Source organism: Leopardus geoffroyi, chromosome A2, assembly GCF_018350155.1.
Source record: "Leopardus geoffroyi isolate Oge1 chromosome A2, O.geoffroyi_Oge1_pat1.0, whole genome shotgun sequence".
Taxonomy (NCBI): Eukaryota; Metazoa; Chordata; class Mammalia; order Carnivora; family Felidae; genus Leopardus; species Leopardus geoffroyi.
This window is the reverse complement of record NC_059331.1, coordinates 37471030-37490643: the sequence shown is the minus strand read 5'-3', so window position 1 is coordinate 37490643 and position 19614 is coordinate 37471030. Positions and strand designations below refer to the sequence as shown.

Genomic DNA, 19614 nt, shown 5'->3' with positions numbered 1-19614 from the left:
ATTCTCTTCTTACCCTCAACACTGAATGCTCTTCACTTAGATTTCTAAGTTACCATCCCTTCCTGCCAAACAGGAACATCACTGAAGGTCACTGACACTAACCGGTGGTAAGGATGACATCGGTAACCAGTGCTTAGTGAGGGATTACTAGGTGCCAGGCACCGGGCTCAGGGCTTTGGACGGGTTCAATCATTTCCCCCTCACAGTAGCCCCATCAGGGTGGGGGCTGTGAGTATATCCATTCTCCAGGTGAGATGAAGGAGAAGCACCTTGCCCAATGAAGAAGAGTTCGAGCCACAACTTGAACCCATTCTCTCAAGCGCTATGCTCAACTGCCACTCCTAGACAGGAAAGCTGGACTGGGAAACCTCATCTTCAAAGACAGCTGCGATTTCCTTTTTTTCTCTAAGGACTATACCCCATAGCCTTTGTAGACCCTCCTTGAAGTAAGGAAACACAGGCGGTCACTCAGACCTTTGCTCTCCTACGGACTTGTGTGGGGGGGGTCACTGTGGCTCTCAGGCTACTGGCGAACCCTGCACCGATCTTTACAGTGCTTATATAAACTAAGCGTCTCCTTGTGCGGCTGCCAATGTGCACGGGGCTCCCCCAGGAGTACACCAGGACGGGGTTATCATTACAGTGGTGGAGCTGACAGTCCCTCTAGATCAATTTTATTCCTCAAGTACCAAAACATCAGTTATGATAATAAACAACAGTGATTACATGTGCCTTGCAGCAGTTGCAAAGACAAGGCTGTGAGAACATTTCGTTGTAAACACCTTATGTATTTGAGCTGGGTATGTGCCTGTGTGTCTGCGAGCATGCACTCAGGCTTGAATCTCAATAATGCTTCGCAAGTACACAGTGAGGTCTCAGAGCTCAGAGGAATGCTCTTCATGTCTTTTTGTCATTTCCAAAGAAAGGGGACAGGCCCCAATGTCACAGGGCTTGTTGGAATCCTCATTCTCCCGCTTTCTGTAGTAAGGGCAACGCCCTCAATTTTTAAAGGCCTCAACAGGCCAATCTGGAAAATGGGGTTAATAATACTCCTTGTCTTATTGGATTCTTGTGAGATCTCAGGATAAAGCATAAAAAGTGGCTCAGAGTGCCATGGATATAGTAAACACCCAAAAAATGAGAGTTATTAAGTGACCTCTGACAACGATCATTGCGGGTTGAATAACGTCCAGCACATCGTTTGTTTAGTTTCATTTCTAGATTGACCAGTTAGGTTTGTTTGCTTCTACGGGATGATTTTCTAATTGAGTCGAACAGTCAAATGGGCCAGGGGACTTATGCACAACCTCTCCTTGAAAATTTTTAGGGAAATAAAATTAGTGGGTTTTATTGATAGAATAAATAGAATTTTTATTTTTAATAAAATAGAATAGATAGAATTTTTTAAATCGTTTCTTTTTCTGATTTAAAAAACACTAAAGCAAGTTAATAATTGGAAATACAGAAAAGTAAAGAATTTTTCATTGCTTATTCTTCTTTCTTTTATATATCTATACACACATTGTAAAATATATAAATATGTTAATAAATGTTTGTGGTGTTATTTATACATCTATTAAACAGGATGTCACAGAAGAATCTCTAATCACTTGCAAAAAATCCATGAAATATTATTAAACTAATAAATTTCAAATGCATGTTTCATGAGAGTCCATTTTGTAAAACAATATGTAGACCTTTCTCCCTCTCTCTCTCTCTCTCTCTCTCTCTCTCTCTCTCACACACACACACACACACACACACACACAAACACGCATATCTTGGTTTTACTAATAGCCTATTGAAGTTGATATCCTATAAATTTGTGTAACACATTGATGACGGTACCTAAATGAGTACAGCATTTTACATTTTATGTCTCACAATTTATGGATTTCAAGCACTTTTTAATAACTTAAAGCAACTTAGGGAAAATGTATTTTAAGTTTAATTTCATTTAGTTATTTAATCATGCGCCACAATGAGGAAAATGGCCTTGCTCATAGCTTTCTCCATTTAAAAAAAAAAAAATCAATGAGGGGAAAAAAACCCTGAAGTCATCAGGAAGGCGTGATGAGCCACAAATATAGATTCTCATTACAAAGTGTTACATCCTGGGGCTGCCGAGTCATTCAGTACCTGCATGCATGACGCTCGTGAGTGTGTGTTCATAGTTGGGCATTCGCTTTCCGCCCTGTTTTGCTCTTCAAACTTATAAAATCCCTGTAAAAACACAAGCAAAATCAGCCCATGACTTGGATTTGCAAATGACTTTTCAATGACATGTTCACACGAGGCTGATGGCGCAGCAACAAGATGAACTAATAAGCTTTCAAACAAAGTAAAAGTGACCAAGAAATAAAATAGTGCACAAAGAACTTCCATCAAATCAGCCTGATAGATGACAAATATGGACAGAGAAAAATAAGACAGTTGGTTTGGGCCCAGGGGAAAAAAGACTGAGTCCCTCTAGAAACTAGAATACAGAAACTTCAGAAAAGTCACCTCTGAAATCACATGAACATTTCAGAGTACTGTAAAACTCCATTAAAATGAGGCTTATCATCTCGTAATTTGGGAATAACAGGCATTGAATCACAACTCTCCTCTCAGGTATTTTTATGCTTCAAATTTTGATGCAACAATTAGCTTGAGGTGTGTTTTGAATCTTGTCTCCAATCCGGCCTTTACAAAAGCAGATTTCACGGCAGCGGCAATCTTATTATGAAACGGAATTTATCTAGCAATTAAACCTTTGCTTCTCTGTTAAATTCTCATGTGCTACATTATTCAAATCCATCCACGCACATTCTGTGCTTTTTTTTTTTTTTTTTTTTCTCTTCAACTCAGGGAGAAATAAAAATACTATTCCAGGCATTCACAACAAGCGGAACTTCTAAACCGCCTGTCCCACACCTTTTCTATTTTTGTTTTTCCTTCTCCACCTTGCCTTCTCCTCTCTCTGCATTTTCACTGCTTTGTAAATGGAAAGGCATTGAAGAGAAGAGAGCGCTCAGCTAACGGAGCGGAAACAGGGTGGGAGAGAAAGTGTCCTCACCTCCACGTCCCACTCGGGAGCGGCCAGGTGTCCTGTCCTGAGCCATAACCCAATAACCCGGTGATGGTGAGAAAGAAGCCGGAGAGCGGCAGCCACGTAGCAGAAACTGGGACAAAGGCCAGCGCGTGTGGCCCCGCAGACAGACTAGAGAGTCCACAGTCAAGTGTGGGAATAATATCCAACAGACATTCATTTAGTGTAAGAAGACAGGAGAGGGGAGGAGACATGAATTACCTCTTTTTCACAGTTGGAGTTAAGTGTGAGCATAGCCATGGGGCTGTTGGGTGCGCTGCTCCCCGGCACTGGTGGCATGACATGATCGCCAGGCTGGTTTGGACATGGCAAGCTCAGGACTTGGTTGGCATGTTTATTTGCTAAAGTGGTAGAAAGGTACTGCTTTACCTGCTGCCTTTGGGCTTGCTGTATGTGGTACTTGGTGGGGTTTTCGAGGTGGGTCTGCACCTGAACATAGCCACGGAGGGAAGAGAAGACAGCGCCGTTATTCGTGAGTTTCGGTCGGCTCTTTTCTCAGGCACAAACATGAGACTGGCCAGTCCACCAACAGAATAAATTATTAAGCCCCTGTTTATGTACCAGGCACTGTGCTAATGGATTTTGATATTACTGAAGTTTAAAGTCTAACTCTCAGGATTTGGGGTAATACTTTGCCCTGTTTTATTTCCCTGCTAATTAGCTGCACATCTCTTGGAAACCTTGTGCCCTTCTGCTCATGTCTAAGAATTTAAAATTTGCAACCATCTGTAGGGCAAAACTTTTCCCAACACAACTGGAAGGGCTTACTGAGATCAAAACAATCCAGAAAAAGGAGCATAACAATTTATTTTACTTTCCTTGGCAAAGAGAACAGCTTTCTGTTTAAAAACAACAACAAAAACCTCCTTAAGAACCAGCTGTAAAACGGTTGTAGAAAATAAACAGAAACATTCTGATGATTAAATCAACTAGTTGTAGATTAATTCCTCCCACTTTCATTTGGACATGATTATTCAACATTTTAATTAAGATCTTGAACTCAACATTAAGCAGTTTCTTTCAAACATCTCACACTTACATGTATGTGTTTTTAAAGGCATGGCTATTAAGGCACCAGGATATTTTTTCTCCTTTCTTATAAACAATACAGGATTAAAAATGGCTTAGAAAAAATCAGTGATAGTCAATTTAAAGTTACTTTTTCCTTGATAAATACAATTTGATCTTATGAGCTCCGAACAGGAGCTGATGGAGAGAGCACAGCCAGGCACTAGGGGGAAAAAAAAAAACCCCTACTAATATTTACTTTGTTCAAAACCACACTGAATTACTTCTTAATAGTAACAAGCAGTAAATAGCATTAAACTAGCCGACTTGCACTTATTGGAAAGAGTACAATAAAATGAAAAGGTGAATTACTCAGTTTATTGCACTGCATTTCAGACACTGAATATGAATAAGAGTAAAGCTCACCTGATAGTGATTATATTCTAGCATTTCCAGCATAACAACGCTTTAGGTGGCCCCAATCCAACGAGAAACGGTAGACTATTCACTCCCTCTACTTTCTGTAATGCTGATTCGAAGACTGACTGGCATAGAGAAGGCACTACAAACAAGGTATCCCGAGACACCACCGGAAACTTTATCACAGCAGCCCTGCTTATAATAACCTAAGCTAATTAGTTATGCGTGTAAAAAAAAAAAAAAAACCCATTCGCACAAGGGGCTTTTTTTTTTTTCTTTTCTTTTCTTTCTTTTTTTTTTTTTTGGAAGCTCAACGAGCTTGGTCTTCAATATTTATATCAATTTTTCCCCCTGGCTTGACGTCATGCTTTTTTCATAAATATAAAAGAACCTTTTTAAGTGATGAGCTATCAAAGTCAAACTCACTGTCAGATCAAGGCCGATTCACTATTCATCTTTAGTTCCAGTAGTATTAATAGACAATGGTATTTCTCTTTCAGCAATAGGTTAAGAGCTAGATGCCCCCTTTGGAGAAGACACTGCCTAAAAGCTACTATTACACACGAGACTTTCTAATGGCCACATAACTCTCTAACTGGCAATTGCAGGAAGAGCGTCTCTGGAGGAGTCTCTGTGCTGCACTTTCAAGTTCAATGGCCTCATCCTATATCCTAGTCTCAGTGTGCATCTTATTCTTAGTTGCATGGATATGTAACTCTCCTACTGACTTTAAAATCAGGAAGAAGGGAAACTACCCTAAGCAGAACAGGAAAAACATACACACACACGGGGCTGGATGTATATTTACGTGAAGAGTAAGAAATAAACGTCTCCCCGATTTCACCAAGGTAGGAAGCATGAAAGTGTTTAGCAAAACTCTTATTATAATTCTTAGGGATAGAGAAGAGTAAGAGTTATCATATACATGACCGATGTACTTATATCTTTACTCATTTATTTGCTCCATTATTTACTGTTATTATGTGCTAAACGGCGTGTGACACACGGAATATACGTTGCGAACAAATAGATCTGACTGCCAGTTTCATGAAGCTTGTAGTCTGGGGTGAGACAAAAGAAGAAAAAGGCAAAGAAATAAATACCTAAAAATTGTGATAAATGGTTAATATTAACTGCTGAAATGGGGAGATATTTAAAGCATAAAAATTTGAAATTCAGTAATGCTGTCCAAATGCCCAGGAAAATGGAAGTTCTTTACGTTGACAATCTCAGAGAGTTTTCAAATGACTGATCTAACATGCACATAGAGGTTCACAGAGACATTTTAAGTTTATGAAAGGGTCCAGACACGATAATGATGAGGACAACAGACATTACTAAAATAAACATAAAATGAGGGCAATGCGTGTAATGTGCTTATTTCACTATTACACTTAGACAAAGAAAGGGCTACACATTTAAAAATAAATGTTAATTCACTGGCAGATCCTTATTCTTTAATGAATTAGAATTTTATGCTTTAGTAAGAAAGGAAGCGACCTGCTCTCTATTCGGCATTGCCACTAAGCTCTTTACTAATACCCAGGTTGAGGTGATCGGAGTTGAATGTACTCTGTCCCTTCACGGTCAGTGTCATTTTAGTTTCCAAATAAGTTGAGAACAGACTAGCTATACACACTACGCAGGAAGCAGAACATCTCCAGCTGTCTCCAAACACTGGAAACAGGTAACATAAATGAGGAACATGAGCTCTAGGGTTAATAGGGAGTAGTGAGGTCTGTGCCTAACTGGAACACACACGTCTCATCTAAAAAAAAATGGCTGACATGAAACGTGGTTGACGGTGGCCACATGGGTATATCAATCCAGTCGAGATCTTCCAATTCTGAGATGTAGCTAGGCAATGTAAACTTCTTTTTGAAGTTAAATCTCCCAGGTTAAAAAACTGACATCCAGTTGTTTGACTTTCACACTGCATAAGACAAGTTAAACACATCTGTGGGCTGGACTCAGTCCAGAAGCCACTAGAATGTGGTCTCTGCCTCACACCACCCTTAAGGATAATCTTCCTATCTACATTCCCTGGGGGTGGCCTAGGTTCTGAGGACAAGTTACTGTTGAATCCAGTAACTTGTGCTTCGACAAGGCACAAGGCATTTCCAGGCATTTCCTTGTGCTTCCCTGAGAGACAGCATGCCGAGCAGCACAGTTAAGAATTCGAAACCTGCATTCGAATTGTGGCTTTGCAACTTAACTGTTTAGATGACCCTCTGCAAGTCATGAATGTTTCCAGGCTCTCATCTCCCCACGTACTCAATAGGGATGATAACAGAGCCTGCATGATAGAGGTATTTCTACATTAAATGAACGCACACGTCTTGACGGTCTTAGCAACCTAGCTGAAACATTGCAGTTCTCAAACGTTTTTTGGCTTAAGACTGTTTCAAACCGTTCTAATCGGGAGTATTTATGTGAGTCCTAGCTATCGGTGCTTACCATATTAGGAATTAAGGCAAAAAAATCTTAAAGCTCAAGATGACACGCTGCCGTACATTCCACTGGTCTTCAGAACAATGACATTTTAACACTCACGAAGCTTTTGTAAAACTCTTCTGTAAAATTGCAAGAGGGGCATGAAAAAAAAAGGAAAATAATCTAGTATTATGAAGACAGTAGTTGTGACCTGGCAAAGTCACTACAAGGGTCCTGGAGTCCCCCCGGGCTCTCTGGTCAACTTTGAGACCTGCTGATCTAGAACACAGGTACCTGCTGATCTAGAACACAGGTTCACGAGTACCTGAACCCTCGAACCTTCTCACAGCAATATTATGAGGCTCTAAAGTCCTGTGACAATTTTAAAAGCCATATAAATAAAACCATCCTAAATCACAGCTCCTCAGACTTCCCTTTTGTTAATTTTTCAATAGCCAATCAAGCAAGCATACAAATGAAAACATATATGCAGCAGTAAACATCTGTATGACTGCCTGATAATTTTTGCACGCTGGTGACCTTCAGACTAACCCTCCCCAAGTTAATGAATTTGGAGAGTCAAGTTAGGTATTGCTGAGCATTTGAAGCACAGACCACAGAATAAAGCTAGAATACTTCATACTCTCTCAAAAGATATTCTTTTGTCAATATAAGGGATGTTTCATATAAATAAAGGATGTTAGCTATCACGTTAAAGTGCAAAACTCCAAAGGCTTTGAAATTCTTCTTCCTTGTTACTGCTACACTCTTTTTGTGCTTCTTCTGTTCTTCCTTCAGATCCTGAATTGATACCAAGAGAGGTGGAATGGGTCACCTTCTGTCACACTTTTGCTGTGCCACTTCCTAGGTGACAATGACAGGTTATTTTCCACCAGTTTCATTTGAAAAAGATCGTGGAGCACATCAGCGTGAGATGGTACCTAGAGAAAACTACCATCTTGACTGACAAAAGAATTCACTGGAGGGAAAGAAACAATTCCCACTGGTCTTCTATTCCCTCTACGATTCGTAAACCAGAATGTAAATAATCAAGTTGAGGGAAGATTCCTGCAATCCTTTCAGTTCATAATCTATTTTTTTTTCAACACGTGCAGATTCAACACACACTTGTTCAACACAAAGTGCAGATTTCTTATTTTATGTTTAGGGAGAAAATGTGCCCTGCTGCTTAGCAAGTTTAAGGAATAGTAAAGGGATTATAACTCCATCAACTGCTATCCACTACTGCCTCCAAACCACCATTCTTTTAGACTGGTTTTTAAAATGACAATTTATAGAGACGGTCAACTAAGCAGTCACCATCCCTGAAAAACATGGCAGAACTGACAAAGCTAGCTTTCTTAAATGACTTGGGAGAAGACTTGTCCAGGGTCACATTTGAAAGGCACGCAGTTCTTTTCGGTCCCACAATTATACGAATTGTGCCAATTATGCCACGAAAGAGGACTCAAGCCCAAAATACACGCTCTCCAACACTCAGTCATCTATTCTGTACAGTCTGTACAAGGGGATTCTTCACAGAAAATAAACACGAGGATACGAATCCTGACCTAAGAGAGAAAAGAATCAAAATGAGATGCAAACAAGAAGCAAAAGCAAAGGCGGCTTCCGTAAAGGAGACAGACAAGGGACTAAGGCTGATGAGCCCAAGCCCCTTTCCCTAGCCCGGGAGTCGGCCCACCAGGCCAGCTGGGTCTGCTCCTTATTCTGGTCTGGCTTGTCAACTAAGAATACATTGTACATTTTTCCATGGTTGGAAAAGAAGCAGAAGAAGAAGATTTCATGATACATGAAAATGATATGAAATCCAAATTTCAGTGTCCATAAATAAAGTTTTCTTGGCACACAGCCATGCCCATTCATTTGCATATTGCCCATGGCTGCTTTCACACCGCAGTGGCAGAGATGAGTGGTCACAACAGAGCCTGCCTGGCCCCCGAACCCTAAAATACCTACTCTCTGGATTTTTACGGAAAATGCCAACCTCTGCTCTGTTAAGAAAGTTTCATCTAACTGGAATTCAGCTTTTCTGATGAAATACAAGTTTTAAGAAGGAAAGAACGAGGGGACTTTTGAAATATAGTACATGTATATACAATTTTGCGGTGGCTTCTCCAAATACCGTCTAAACTGGACAAGGAGCCGGGTAGGAACACCGGGTGCACTCAATGATTCCCCATTTTAAAGACAGACAGAAACTCTGAAAAGAAGGTTGTAAGACCTGCCAAGGCTGGACATTCAACCAAGGTCTTCCGCATTCTGTCACCAGTGGCAAACCATACAAACACCCCTGGCTGTTGATGAATTTTAATCTAAGGCTTTAACTGAGCTAACAGGGGAAGATAAAACAATGTAAACCCACACGCACTCACATACTCTGTGTGTACATGCTCAAATATGTACGAATTTATATCCAGTTTCTCTGGCCTCTATATGTTCACACCATTTCCCATCACATCACTTTGCAGGATCTAGGCTTCTGAATTCAGAGAAATGAGTTAGAATTGTCTACAAAAGGTTGGGGCGCCTGGGTGGCTCAGTCGGTTAAGCGTCTAACTTCGGCTCAGGTCGTGATCTCACAGCTCGTGGATTCACGCCCCGCGTCGGGCTCTGTGCTGACAGCTCAGAGCCTGGAGCCCGCTTTGGATTCTGTGTCTCCCTCTCTCTCTGCCCTTCCCCACTCACACTCTGTCTCTCTCTCCTTCAAAAATAAATACACATAAAAAAAAATTTTTTTAAAAATGTGTACAAAAGGAGAGGACAGCAAATCTATTTTTCTAAAATGTTGATGTTTTAATAGAATAAACTAGACCAACTTTACCAAAAATGCCTAACAGGTCTTCCTCCCTTAGCTGATGACCTATAAAACAGTATGCTTATTATAAACCACAAGGTAGGCATGCTTTGGGGTTAGGGCAAACAATATTTAGTAGCCCCAGGGGAAAAAATAGAGTATTTATAAGTAAACTCCTACTATATACATTGTTTTTTCTTCCCTCCCAGACTAAAACATGCCAAAGGTCTGAGTATAAAAAGAACATCAAGTTTTTATCTCAGCCAAATAGAAATATGAGATTTAAGACTGGTAGCCGACTGTCTGCAGAGTATTTATAACCCCAAAATAAAAACGCAACTTTTAGAATCAAAGTCCTATGAGAGAAGCAGCAAAGCCCAATAAACTTAATCCATTACTCACCTTCAGACAAAACTATGCATTTACAGGTCCTGTACTATAAAGACTGTATCCGCCATTATGCATGGATATGTCATGCTAAATACCAAATTTTTAAAACGTATCTTGAACAGAATTAACATTCATTCACTCAAAAATCTCTACCCTGTAACCAGACACTGTGCATTTTATATTCACTCCAAGCTGAGGCCATTTAAAAATAAAACTAAGAAGTCACTTGGATAACCACATTAAGTATTCTTGAAAGCCTCTTCATGCAGTCTTTATAAAAAAAAAAAATCAGGGCGCCTGGGTGGCTCAGTCGGTTGAGCGTCCGACTTCAGCTCAGGGTCACGATCTTACAGCTCGTGAGTTCAAGCCCCACGTTGGGCTCTGTGCTGACAGCTTGGAGCCTGGAGCCTGCTTCCGATTCTGTCTCCTTCTCTCTCTGACCCTAACCCACTTGCATTCTGTCTCTGTCTCTCTCAAAAATAAACATTAAAAAAATTTTTTTAAAGATTTAAAAAATAATAAGAAAAAAATAAATAAATAAAAATCATATGACGGCAACTGATTGAATACAGAAACAACTACAGAAGAAACCTTATGTTGATAGTTTTAACCTTTTATTTTGGGTCACTGCTGTCTGAGACTATACCCAATTGCCTTTGTGCTGTATACAGAAAGAACTAAATATAGGTTTGAGTGCAAACCTTAACGTGGACATAAATCACCCGGGATTTTGTTAAATGCAGTGTGACTCTGTAGGTCTGGGGTGGGACCCAAGATCCTGCATTTATAATAAGCTCCCGGGGGATGCCCACCCTACTGGTCCACGGACTATGCTACATACACCTGGAGTGCAAGGCTGTGATACGTGCTCACCTGGACTTCTGCTCCCAGGAAAGTTACATGTTCATGATTCATTCAATACATATTGCTTGAGTACCAACCAGATGCCAGACAACTGCCCTACTCTTACACAGGCTGTTCAGGGGTGGTTTTAGAGAGAAGGCGACAGTTAAGCACAGGCCTGAAGTTGGGGAGGAGATGAGCCAGGCAGATTGATGGGAAGAACATCCCAGCAAAGTGCAAAAGTCCTCAGGTATAAACAAGCCGGGTCTGCTCAAGGAACAGCAAGAGGCTCTTAATATACCTACTTCACTTGGCTTCTAATCTACCACATGCATCTGGTTTTCCTCTTACCTCTTTTCTTTTAAATGTTCATTTTTGAGAGAGAGAGAGAGAGAGAGAGAGCGCGCGCGCACGCACAAGTGGGGGAGGAGCAGAGACAGAGGGAGACAGAGGATCCCAAGTTGGCTGTGTACTGACAGCAGAGAGTCTGACGCAGGGCTCAACTCACAAACCCTGAGCCCAAGTCGGATGTTTAACTGAGCCACCCAGGCACCCCTCCTCTTACCTCTTTTAATATTTCTTGTTAGTCTCCTTGGCCGGCTCTGTCTTCTCCTAAGTATCAGAGTGTCTCAATGCTCAGAGCTTGATTTTCTCTATGGAAAGGCACAGCCCTGGTGATCTACGGCAGGCTCCAGGTGTCCCTGAACTCCAGATTCACCTCCACCTGCCTACCCCACAGCCCCATCCAGAAGACTGCAGACATCTCAAACCTCCATGGTCATCATTCCTTCCAAACCAGCTCCTCCACAGTCTTCTCCACCTTAGTAGATGGCAACTCTATACTTCTAGAGTTGAAAACTCTATACTTTAGGTTGAAACATAGGAAACTACCTTTTTTCCCCCTGTAGATCAAAAAAGTGGCCTTCATATGGTTCAATCTAGTTGTTCATTCAAAAACCTTGGTCATCTTTGACCCTGTTCTTCATACCCTCTATCCAATCTATAAAGAAGTACTGGCTCCCAGGGCACCTGGGTGGCTCAGTCAGTTAAGCATGTGACTCTTGGTTTGGGCTCAGGTCCTGATCCCACAGCTCATGGGTTCAAGCCCTGCATCAGGCTCTGCGCTGGCAGTGCAGAGCCTGCTTGGGATTCTCTGTGCCCCTACCCCGCTCTATCATACACTCTCTTTCTCTCAAAATAAATAAATAAATAAATAAACAAACAAACAAACAAACAAACAAACTTAAAAAAAAAGAAGCAGCAGCAGCATTGGCTTCTTTCTCAGAATATATCCAGAATTTAATTGATTTTCACCGTGTGTATTGTTACCATCTGATCCACGCCATCATCATTTCTCACTTGGAGTAGTGAGAATCTCTTCTGGCTTCTGTCTATGCCCTCTTTTAGTCCATGCTGAAGACACTGATTAGAGTGATCCTTGTAAAATATGTCAGATCATGTCACTACCCTGGGGAGGGGCGGGGAGAAACAACTCTGGAATGGCTCCCTATTTATCTCTTGAGGGGACAAAAAAATGTTCTTACAATGGCCTACAATCCCTAACCAGTGCCAATACTCGTAGTTGTTAGAAATTCAGTCTTGGGTCCCACCCCACACCTAATGAGTGTGACTCTTTCAGTGGGGACCAGAAATCCATGTTTTAACAAGCTAACCAGGCAGATTCTTATGCACGTCAAAGTCTGAAGATCCCTGCCCACTTCACCCTGGAATCATGACCTGTCTGCTCTTGTCTCCCAGAACCATCCTAAGGGTTTATTTAAATTCTCAACCCATACCCTGCCAGTGCTCCTGACCCCCGTACCCAGCTCTACTTTGTGCAGAACATGGCCTGGTACACAGTAGGGACTCAACAAGTATCTGGTCAATCGGTGAATGAATGGAGCCCATGGACGTTGGGGGAAAGAGGTGCTAAGGGCAAGGAGTCGGATTGTGTAGGGCACCGTAGTGTCTGGAGGCTAGGATTCTGACAGCCTCCAGAAATGTCCTGAGGAAATGGAGAAGTGACAAGTGCTGGCTCTTCCTAATTCAGAAAGCTCTGGAGGAACTATGTCTCCAGCCCAGCATGTGATTCAGAGTCTGCCTCCCTACTCTGAGAGATAAAGTTAAAGCTCCCTTTTCTGTTCAGCATCTTCCCTGAGACTGCCAATTCTTATAGCTCTCATCTATGAGGCCTGGGGTCCTGAGAGTCTAGGAGAAATGGCCATGAGCTTGGATACCTGCCTCCATGTCTAAACTATAGACCCCACAATGAGTCACCATGAAAACAGAGGTCCCCAAACAGGTGGCCCATGGGCACAGTCCACAGGTATGGCAAACCATTCTGTGCAGTCGGTTAATTAAAAGTTAGGAATTTTCAACCAAGTTTTGGATCTCTAGTTTCTCTGGATCAATCAGGAGATCTAGCGATGCTAAAGCACACGGGCCAGGACTGGACATAGTTGAGTGGCAGATTCCCTCTTGGGATGAGCTACGGGCTCTTCATTTGGCCACCATTCCACCAATCCTTGTACCCACACTGATGTGTGGCCTGCTCCAGTCACTCATCTGCCTGACTTCTGAGGGCACGTGAACTGTGAGCCCTTTAAACACTTCACATTCCTGGGCGTTGTTCCAAATCAGATGGAATGGGTGGCATACGTGTGCTTACAGAGCCACATTAAATGAACAATCTTAAATGATGTGGGAGAGAATAAAAAGTCAATTGGCATAACCTTAATACATAAAATAAAATGATGTAAACTTTTAAAAGGTACATGCACATCCATCCAGTAATTAAACAATCAAGCGCTTTTCTACGGAAATCAACAGATATAAGCAAGATTTAAGATTAGGTACAATGGATGTAACGTCCATCAGAGCATTAACCATCATGGGAATGGTCAAATTACTACCTTAAAGCCCAAGAGTCTGTGACTGCTTTCGAGTCACAACAGTACTATGGCACAATTGAGCAATAGACCTTATATCCCCCGAAACCTAGAATATTTCATCTGTGGTCCTTTATAGGAAGTTTGCCAACCTTACATCTAGTAAAACAAACAAACCAACAAGTAAAAGAAAACAAAAATCTAATAGCAGGCAATGGATTAAATTAATTACAAGGCAGCCACCTACGTTCAGGGTTCCCCCGACCTTGGCCCTGTTGACCCGAGGGCCAGACACTTCTCTGTTACAGGGCTGTCCTGTGCACTGTAGGACAATCAGCAGCATCCTTGGCCTCTACCCAATAGATGCCAGCAGCGCCTTCCCTGCAACACCCGTGGTGACAAGCAAATATGTCACCAGACTTTCCAGACATCCTCTGGGGGGCAAAACTGCCCCCAGTCGAGAACCACTGCACACAGATGGATACAATGCAGTCATTAAAATCCCTGTTTTACAAACCTATTTAATTAGAGGAGACGCTCAGAATGGCAAAGCAACTTAGAAACGCTACATACACCGTGATCCTACACCGGCTTCAAAATATTACTTATACATCTGCAGAGGCAAAAAAAGACCAATTACCGATCATTCAGCAAACTTAACAATAACTGTTCTGAGGTGATGAAATTGTAGGGAACTTTTACTTTATTGGTTCCTCCCCCTTCCCCCCCATATTTTCTATATCATCTACATGACGCTAATTTTGTAATTAAAAAAAAAAAAAACCTACAGATTCCACAGAAATTCAATTCTGTGGGTCTGGACAAATAAAGATATATTCAGGCAGAATCCCTCTCCTGAAAACTTTGCAAACAATAAATAAACCCACAAAGCTGTTATATAAGGAATGAAATCTGCCTCACTCCAATTTTTCCTTTAAATACTTGATCAGATTAAGAGGACCCCGTTATTTATGACAGTTTTAGTCCAACATTCAAGCCCAGACCGTTTGAGTTTGTATGATATTTGACATATTTTTATGGTTTTGTAAAGGGCTGCGATTACGTGGTTCATTGGTCCCCTAATAATAGCCCATTGTAAGGACTGTCCACTTCTCCCCCTCCCAATGGGAGTTGTGAGAGCAGCATTCCACGTGCTAGAACTTTTCCATCTGCCCCAGTTTAGCACTGCCTCAGAACTGCAGACGCCTTTTTGTTTTAGTATTTCCCCCCCAAAATGCCCCCATTGTTTGCAGTTTATCGGGTATTAGAGATCATTATGGCACAGGCAGCAAAACTCCTTTTCATAAGGGCCGGCGCTCCTAAGAAACTGGCAGTGGTCAAGTTTGTCAGAGATGAAAACATTGCCCTGGGCTTAAGCAAAAGGTCAGTCAGAAATGAGAGCTGAAGGCTGCCGGTTTGAAGGTCAAGTCCACACGGGCTGAAAACTGGCAAAAAGTTGCCGCCTCGTAATAACACAGACTTCAGGGTCCGTATCATGAGACTCGACGGGTCTCCCGGTTTTTGAGGAGCTGCATTGTCTCGGGTAATTCCTGAGACTTGTCGCCTAGATTATGGGATGATGAAAACCCGGGTTGGAACGAACAACCCCCTCGCAGGAGCTCTCTCGAGCATGCTGGGCCCTGTGCTGAGTGCTTTGCAGGCCCCCCCTTTACCAACTTCACTTAACCAGCAGGTATACAGGCACTGAGCGTATGGAGGGCAGCAACTACAGCTGGGCTCCTGGACCCACGAAAGAGCCTGTTTAAGTTGGGGAAGCACAGACAAACGGGAAGGATACAAATCAACAAAGAAAGGATTTCATACAGTGACTCAGTGCAATGCAAACAATAAAACAAAGTTATTTTGGAGTTATTTGGAGCAAACAATAAAACAAAGTTTCCGTGGTGCCGACATTCCAGCTGAAGAAGACTGAGGGATATGAAGAAGCCAGGGATGTGGAGAACCCAGCAAGCTGGGACACCGAGGTGGGAAGCAGCTTGGCAGATGGGAGAAACAAGAACGTCAGTAACAATAATCAGGGTGGTGCTATGACCAGGCAGGCCACTCAGCGTGTGAACTGCGACAGCCAGCCACGGCCAGGTGTATGAGGCCTTGTAGGCTCTGTAAGGAATGTGAGTTTTCTTCTCTGCTACTTAGAAGAATCCTTTCTTTGGAAGATTCTAAGCAGAGAAGTGACATGATCTGACGAACGTTCGTAACATATCACTCTGGGGCTGATGTAGAGAGAAGCTAGGAACAGACACAGGGGAAACAGTTCGGAGGCTCCTGTGGCCACGTTTATGAGAAATGATGATGCCTTGGCCTCAAATATTAAGATGCAGTTGCATGGGAGATACGTGTTACTGGATCTTCTCTTTGGTTTCTCCTGGGCTTACATCAAATTTAAGAACAGCACGTCTATTAACGAACTAACAAAAGCAGAAAATATCTTGCACAATGCTCTGAAAAGTCTCACGCCAGCATCAAGAAGCTATTATCAACGATGCATACATCATAAAGCATCCCATATAGACTTGGGGCCCATAAGCTAAGTGTATGGCCAGCTGTCAGAGTACAGTGGAGAGAACTGATCTAGTACTGTTAATATTGAGCTGGGAAAAAAAAAATATTCAGCTGGAATTTCAGATAGACCTGAGTTAAAATCCTAGCCAAGTGGCTTAGATGCTCTGAATCTTAGTTTTCTATTTGCAAAGGTGGGATCATGGATACCCACCGGGTAGTTGCTAAGATTGATTAGTTTAAGTGACGAAATGCCCAAAAAATGCCTAGCACATAAGAAATCCTCAATAAATAAATAAATAAATAAATAAATAAATAAATACTGTTCTCTATTATCGTTAGCCCTGGAATTTTTGCTTTCACATTCAAGTTGACCAGTGTTAGGTCATTTAGATGACACATCTCAAAAAAAAAAAAAAAAAAAAAGTAAAGGACACCTTGAAGGAGTAGAGAGGGCAGAGGAGAGCGGGGCTGGAGAGGATGTTCGGCCTCCTCCAGGCATCCTTTTCTCTTCTCTTTAGCTGACTCAGGTATCACAGATACTATGGATAAAAGTGGGTAAAAAACAATCTTAGTGCCTGGGGGCACTTGCTGGCAGGGGGTGTCTTCTGGAAGGCTTTTGTGAAATTCTCTCTCCCACTTCCAAAGGAGCTAACCCAGGCACTGATTCTTAAACGGGGCTTCAGGGAACCTGGACACTCCTGAAAAGTGCATGCAAACCTTCTGAGGATGCATTTTCCCTAGGTCTCACAAAAGAAAACAGTTGAAGAAGAAATTCTGTCTAGGATTTACAAGTGAGAGGGAGGTATGCACATGAAACAAGTTGAGCCCTGAGTTGTCACTGTTCAAGCTTGGTGATGAGGACTTGGGGGGCTCATTATATTATTCTCCCTGCTTTTATATGAGTTTGAAACAATCTATACACACTCACATACAGCATACATATTTATGTATTAGATATTTTCTTTATATTCATTTTTATCTTTCCTATAAGAAGGCAAGACTGATGGCAACACATTTACTAAGCAAGCAGGTGGTTAAACCATCAACCTACCATAAGCATAAATGTCTGCTTTTTTGCTTGTTATTCTGGACTTACGCCTGAACTTGCTTCTCCAAGAACTGATTTTATGTTTTGTGAACTGATTATGGATTCGATATGGTCCACGCCATTCCTCTGTGGTGGTGTCAGCCTGACCAACTCACAGAGACACATTTTATGCACAAAGTAATTTGGGTCCCATGGAGCGTTCTCGCCAATCAAAGCAGGAATGTATATTTTAGCCATGAATGAAACATTTTTTATTTGTGCAGAGGGTATAAAAGTGAATTCATATTGACCTTTTCAGATCAAAAGCAGAACTACCTCTTTCAAACAAAATGGCCAATGATCTACATTTATGTCGTATAAAAAAAAAAAAAAAACACACAAACAACTGAAGCTTAAGTTTATAAAGACTTTTTTTTTTTAAGTGCGCCGTCAGCACAGAGCCTGATGTGGGGCTCGCTCACACGGACTTTGAGATCGTGACCTGAGCCAAAATCTAAGAGTCGGACGCTTAACCAACTAAGCCACCCAGGCACCCCATAAATATATTTAGGAGGAGTTTTGTTTTTATCCACTAAAAACACTTGCAAAAAAAAAATGACTCATCACACTGTTCAAAGCAGACTCTCAGAGGGATTTTAAATATGCTATAAATACATACAAATTTATAAGGGTAAGACATGCTATTACAAAACCAAAAAATGGGATAGTCCCATTTGGATTTTTGTGTGTGACAAAAACAATGGGTAAAAGGAGTAAAGATGAAAAAGACAAAATACTTCTTTGGGGAAGAAAGGTGAGAATTCTAAGAGATGTATGAAAATGGGAATATACTGGGATTTCTTATAATAAGGATAAAGAATTAAAAAGTGGAAATGAAGTAATTACTAGCACTTACTACGTGCCAGGTAGTTCTAAAAGTTTTCAATGGACGTGGTCATGTCATCTTCACTACAACCCTAAGAGGTAGGAGCTGTCATTACTCCCATTTAAGGGATGAGAAAACTGAGGCTTGCTCCCAGCCACTATATTAAACACTGCCATGTTATGAGTGATCTTTAGAATTTACATTTCAACATAGGATTTCTGGTTTTGATTCTGTACAGAGAGCCTCTATAATAATTCTTTTGTGTATTTGTTTTCTTTCACACTTTTGTTATGAACAAGCCTCTCATTAATATTTGATCTTCACCTGGGTGGACACGGATCATTTAAACCAAAGCTCTACTCAATCCCTAAGTGAACAGAAACAGGCACTCAGGCCAGCAGTGGGTCAAAGAAGACAGGACTTTACAACAGAGAAACTTACAGTGAACATTTGTTATGGGAAAAATGCCTCAGGACGTTGGGTAATTTAAGAGTTGATGGCTTTTTCTTACTTTTTCTTTTCTCTTTTTTTTGGTGGGGGAGGGGTTGGGGGGGGTTGGTGGGCAAACAGAGTCTTCCAGATTCAAAAGGAATTTTGTTAACCAAAAGCATCTAAGTATCATGGGGTTTTTAAAGGAAAGATTAAACTATTGTATGATATAGTCATTCTTTTATGAGAAAGAAAATAGGCCACTGTGTTATGGAAATGCCAGTTGCCATATACCTAATTATAAACCATTATCAAAATAGAGAAGAAGAGAAATGTGCAGATCACTCTTCTGTAAAAAGACCCAGTGCACTATATAGTTAGGATAAAAACAAAAACAAAAAGCGATGGTTCAATCAGTCCCCAAAACTCTGTATATTACATGCAGTAGACAGAAAGAAAGCCCTCGAAAGGAATGAAAATCCCTCATTCCTGTCCTCATGGAGCTTACAGGTATAGGGTTAGGGTGAGTGTGTGAAGAAAGAAACCCACACATAAAACAGCAGTTCTCACCCAGGGGCGATTTTGCCCTGCACGGAACATTTTCTGGTTGTCACAGCTGGGGGGGGGGGGGCAATGGGGGGGGAGGGGGGGTTCTTGGGGGCAGAAGCTGCTGCTGACACCTAGTGGATACAGAGGAGGGATGATGTTGCACATGGTACACAGCTCCACACAAGAGAGAATTACCTGGCTCCCACATCCACAGTGAGAACATGTGGTGTCAATTGCCCACACCAAGCGTGCAGGGAGTAGTTTTAGAAAAAGGCAATGAAACCACTCAAGGCATAGGAAGGGCAAAGATAC

General features: G+C 41.6%; 1 protein-coding gene across 15 annotated transcripts in view; it reads right to left on the bottom strand.

Annotated features, from left to right (window-relative positions):
• MITF (melanocyte inducing transcription factor) overlaps positions 1 to 19614 on the bottom strand; it is a 225063-nt gene that overhangs the window by 31016 nt on the left and 174433 nt on the right. For 8 of the 15 annotated variants that reach the window (XM_045493529.1, XM_045493527.1, XM_045493528.1 and 5 more), the window contains exons 3-4: positions 3293 to 3520; positions 2140 to 2223 (exon numbers count right to left, since the gene is read on the bottom strand). In XM_045493529.1, coding sequence (XP_045349485.1) covers positions 2140 to 2223; positions 3293 to 3520 — 312 coding nt within the window. Of the gene's footprint in view, positions 1 to 2139; positions 2224 to 3292; positions 3521 to 4525; positions 4749 to 19614 lie in introns of those variants that run through there. The other 7 variants (XM_045493535.1, XM_045493536.1, XM_045493537.1 and 4 more) reach the window with 4 other exon arrangements.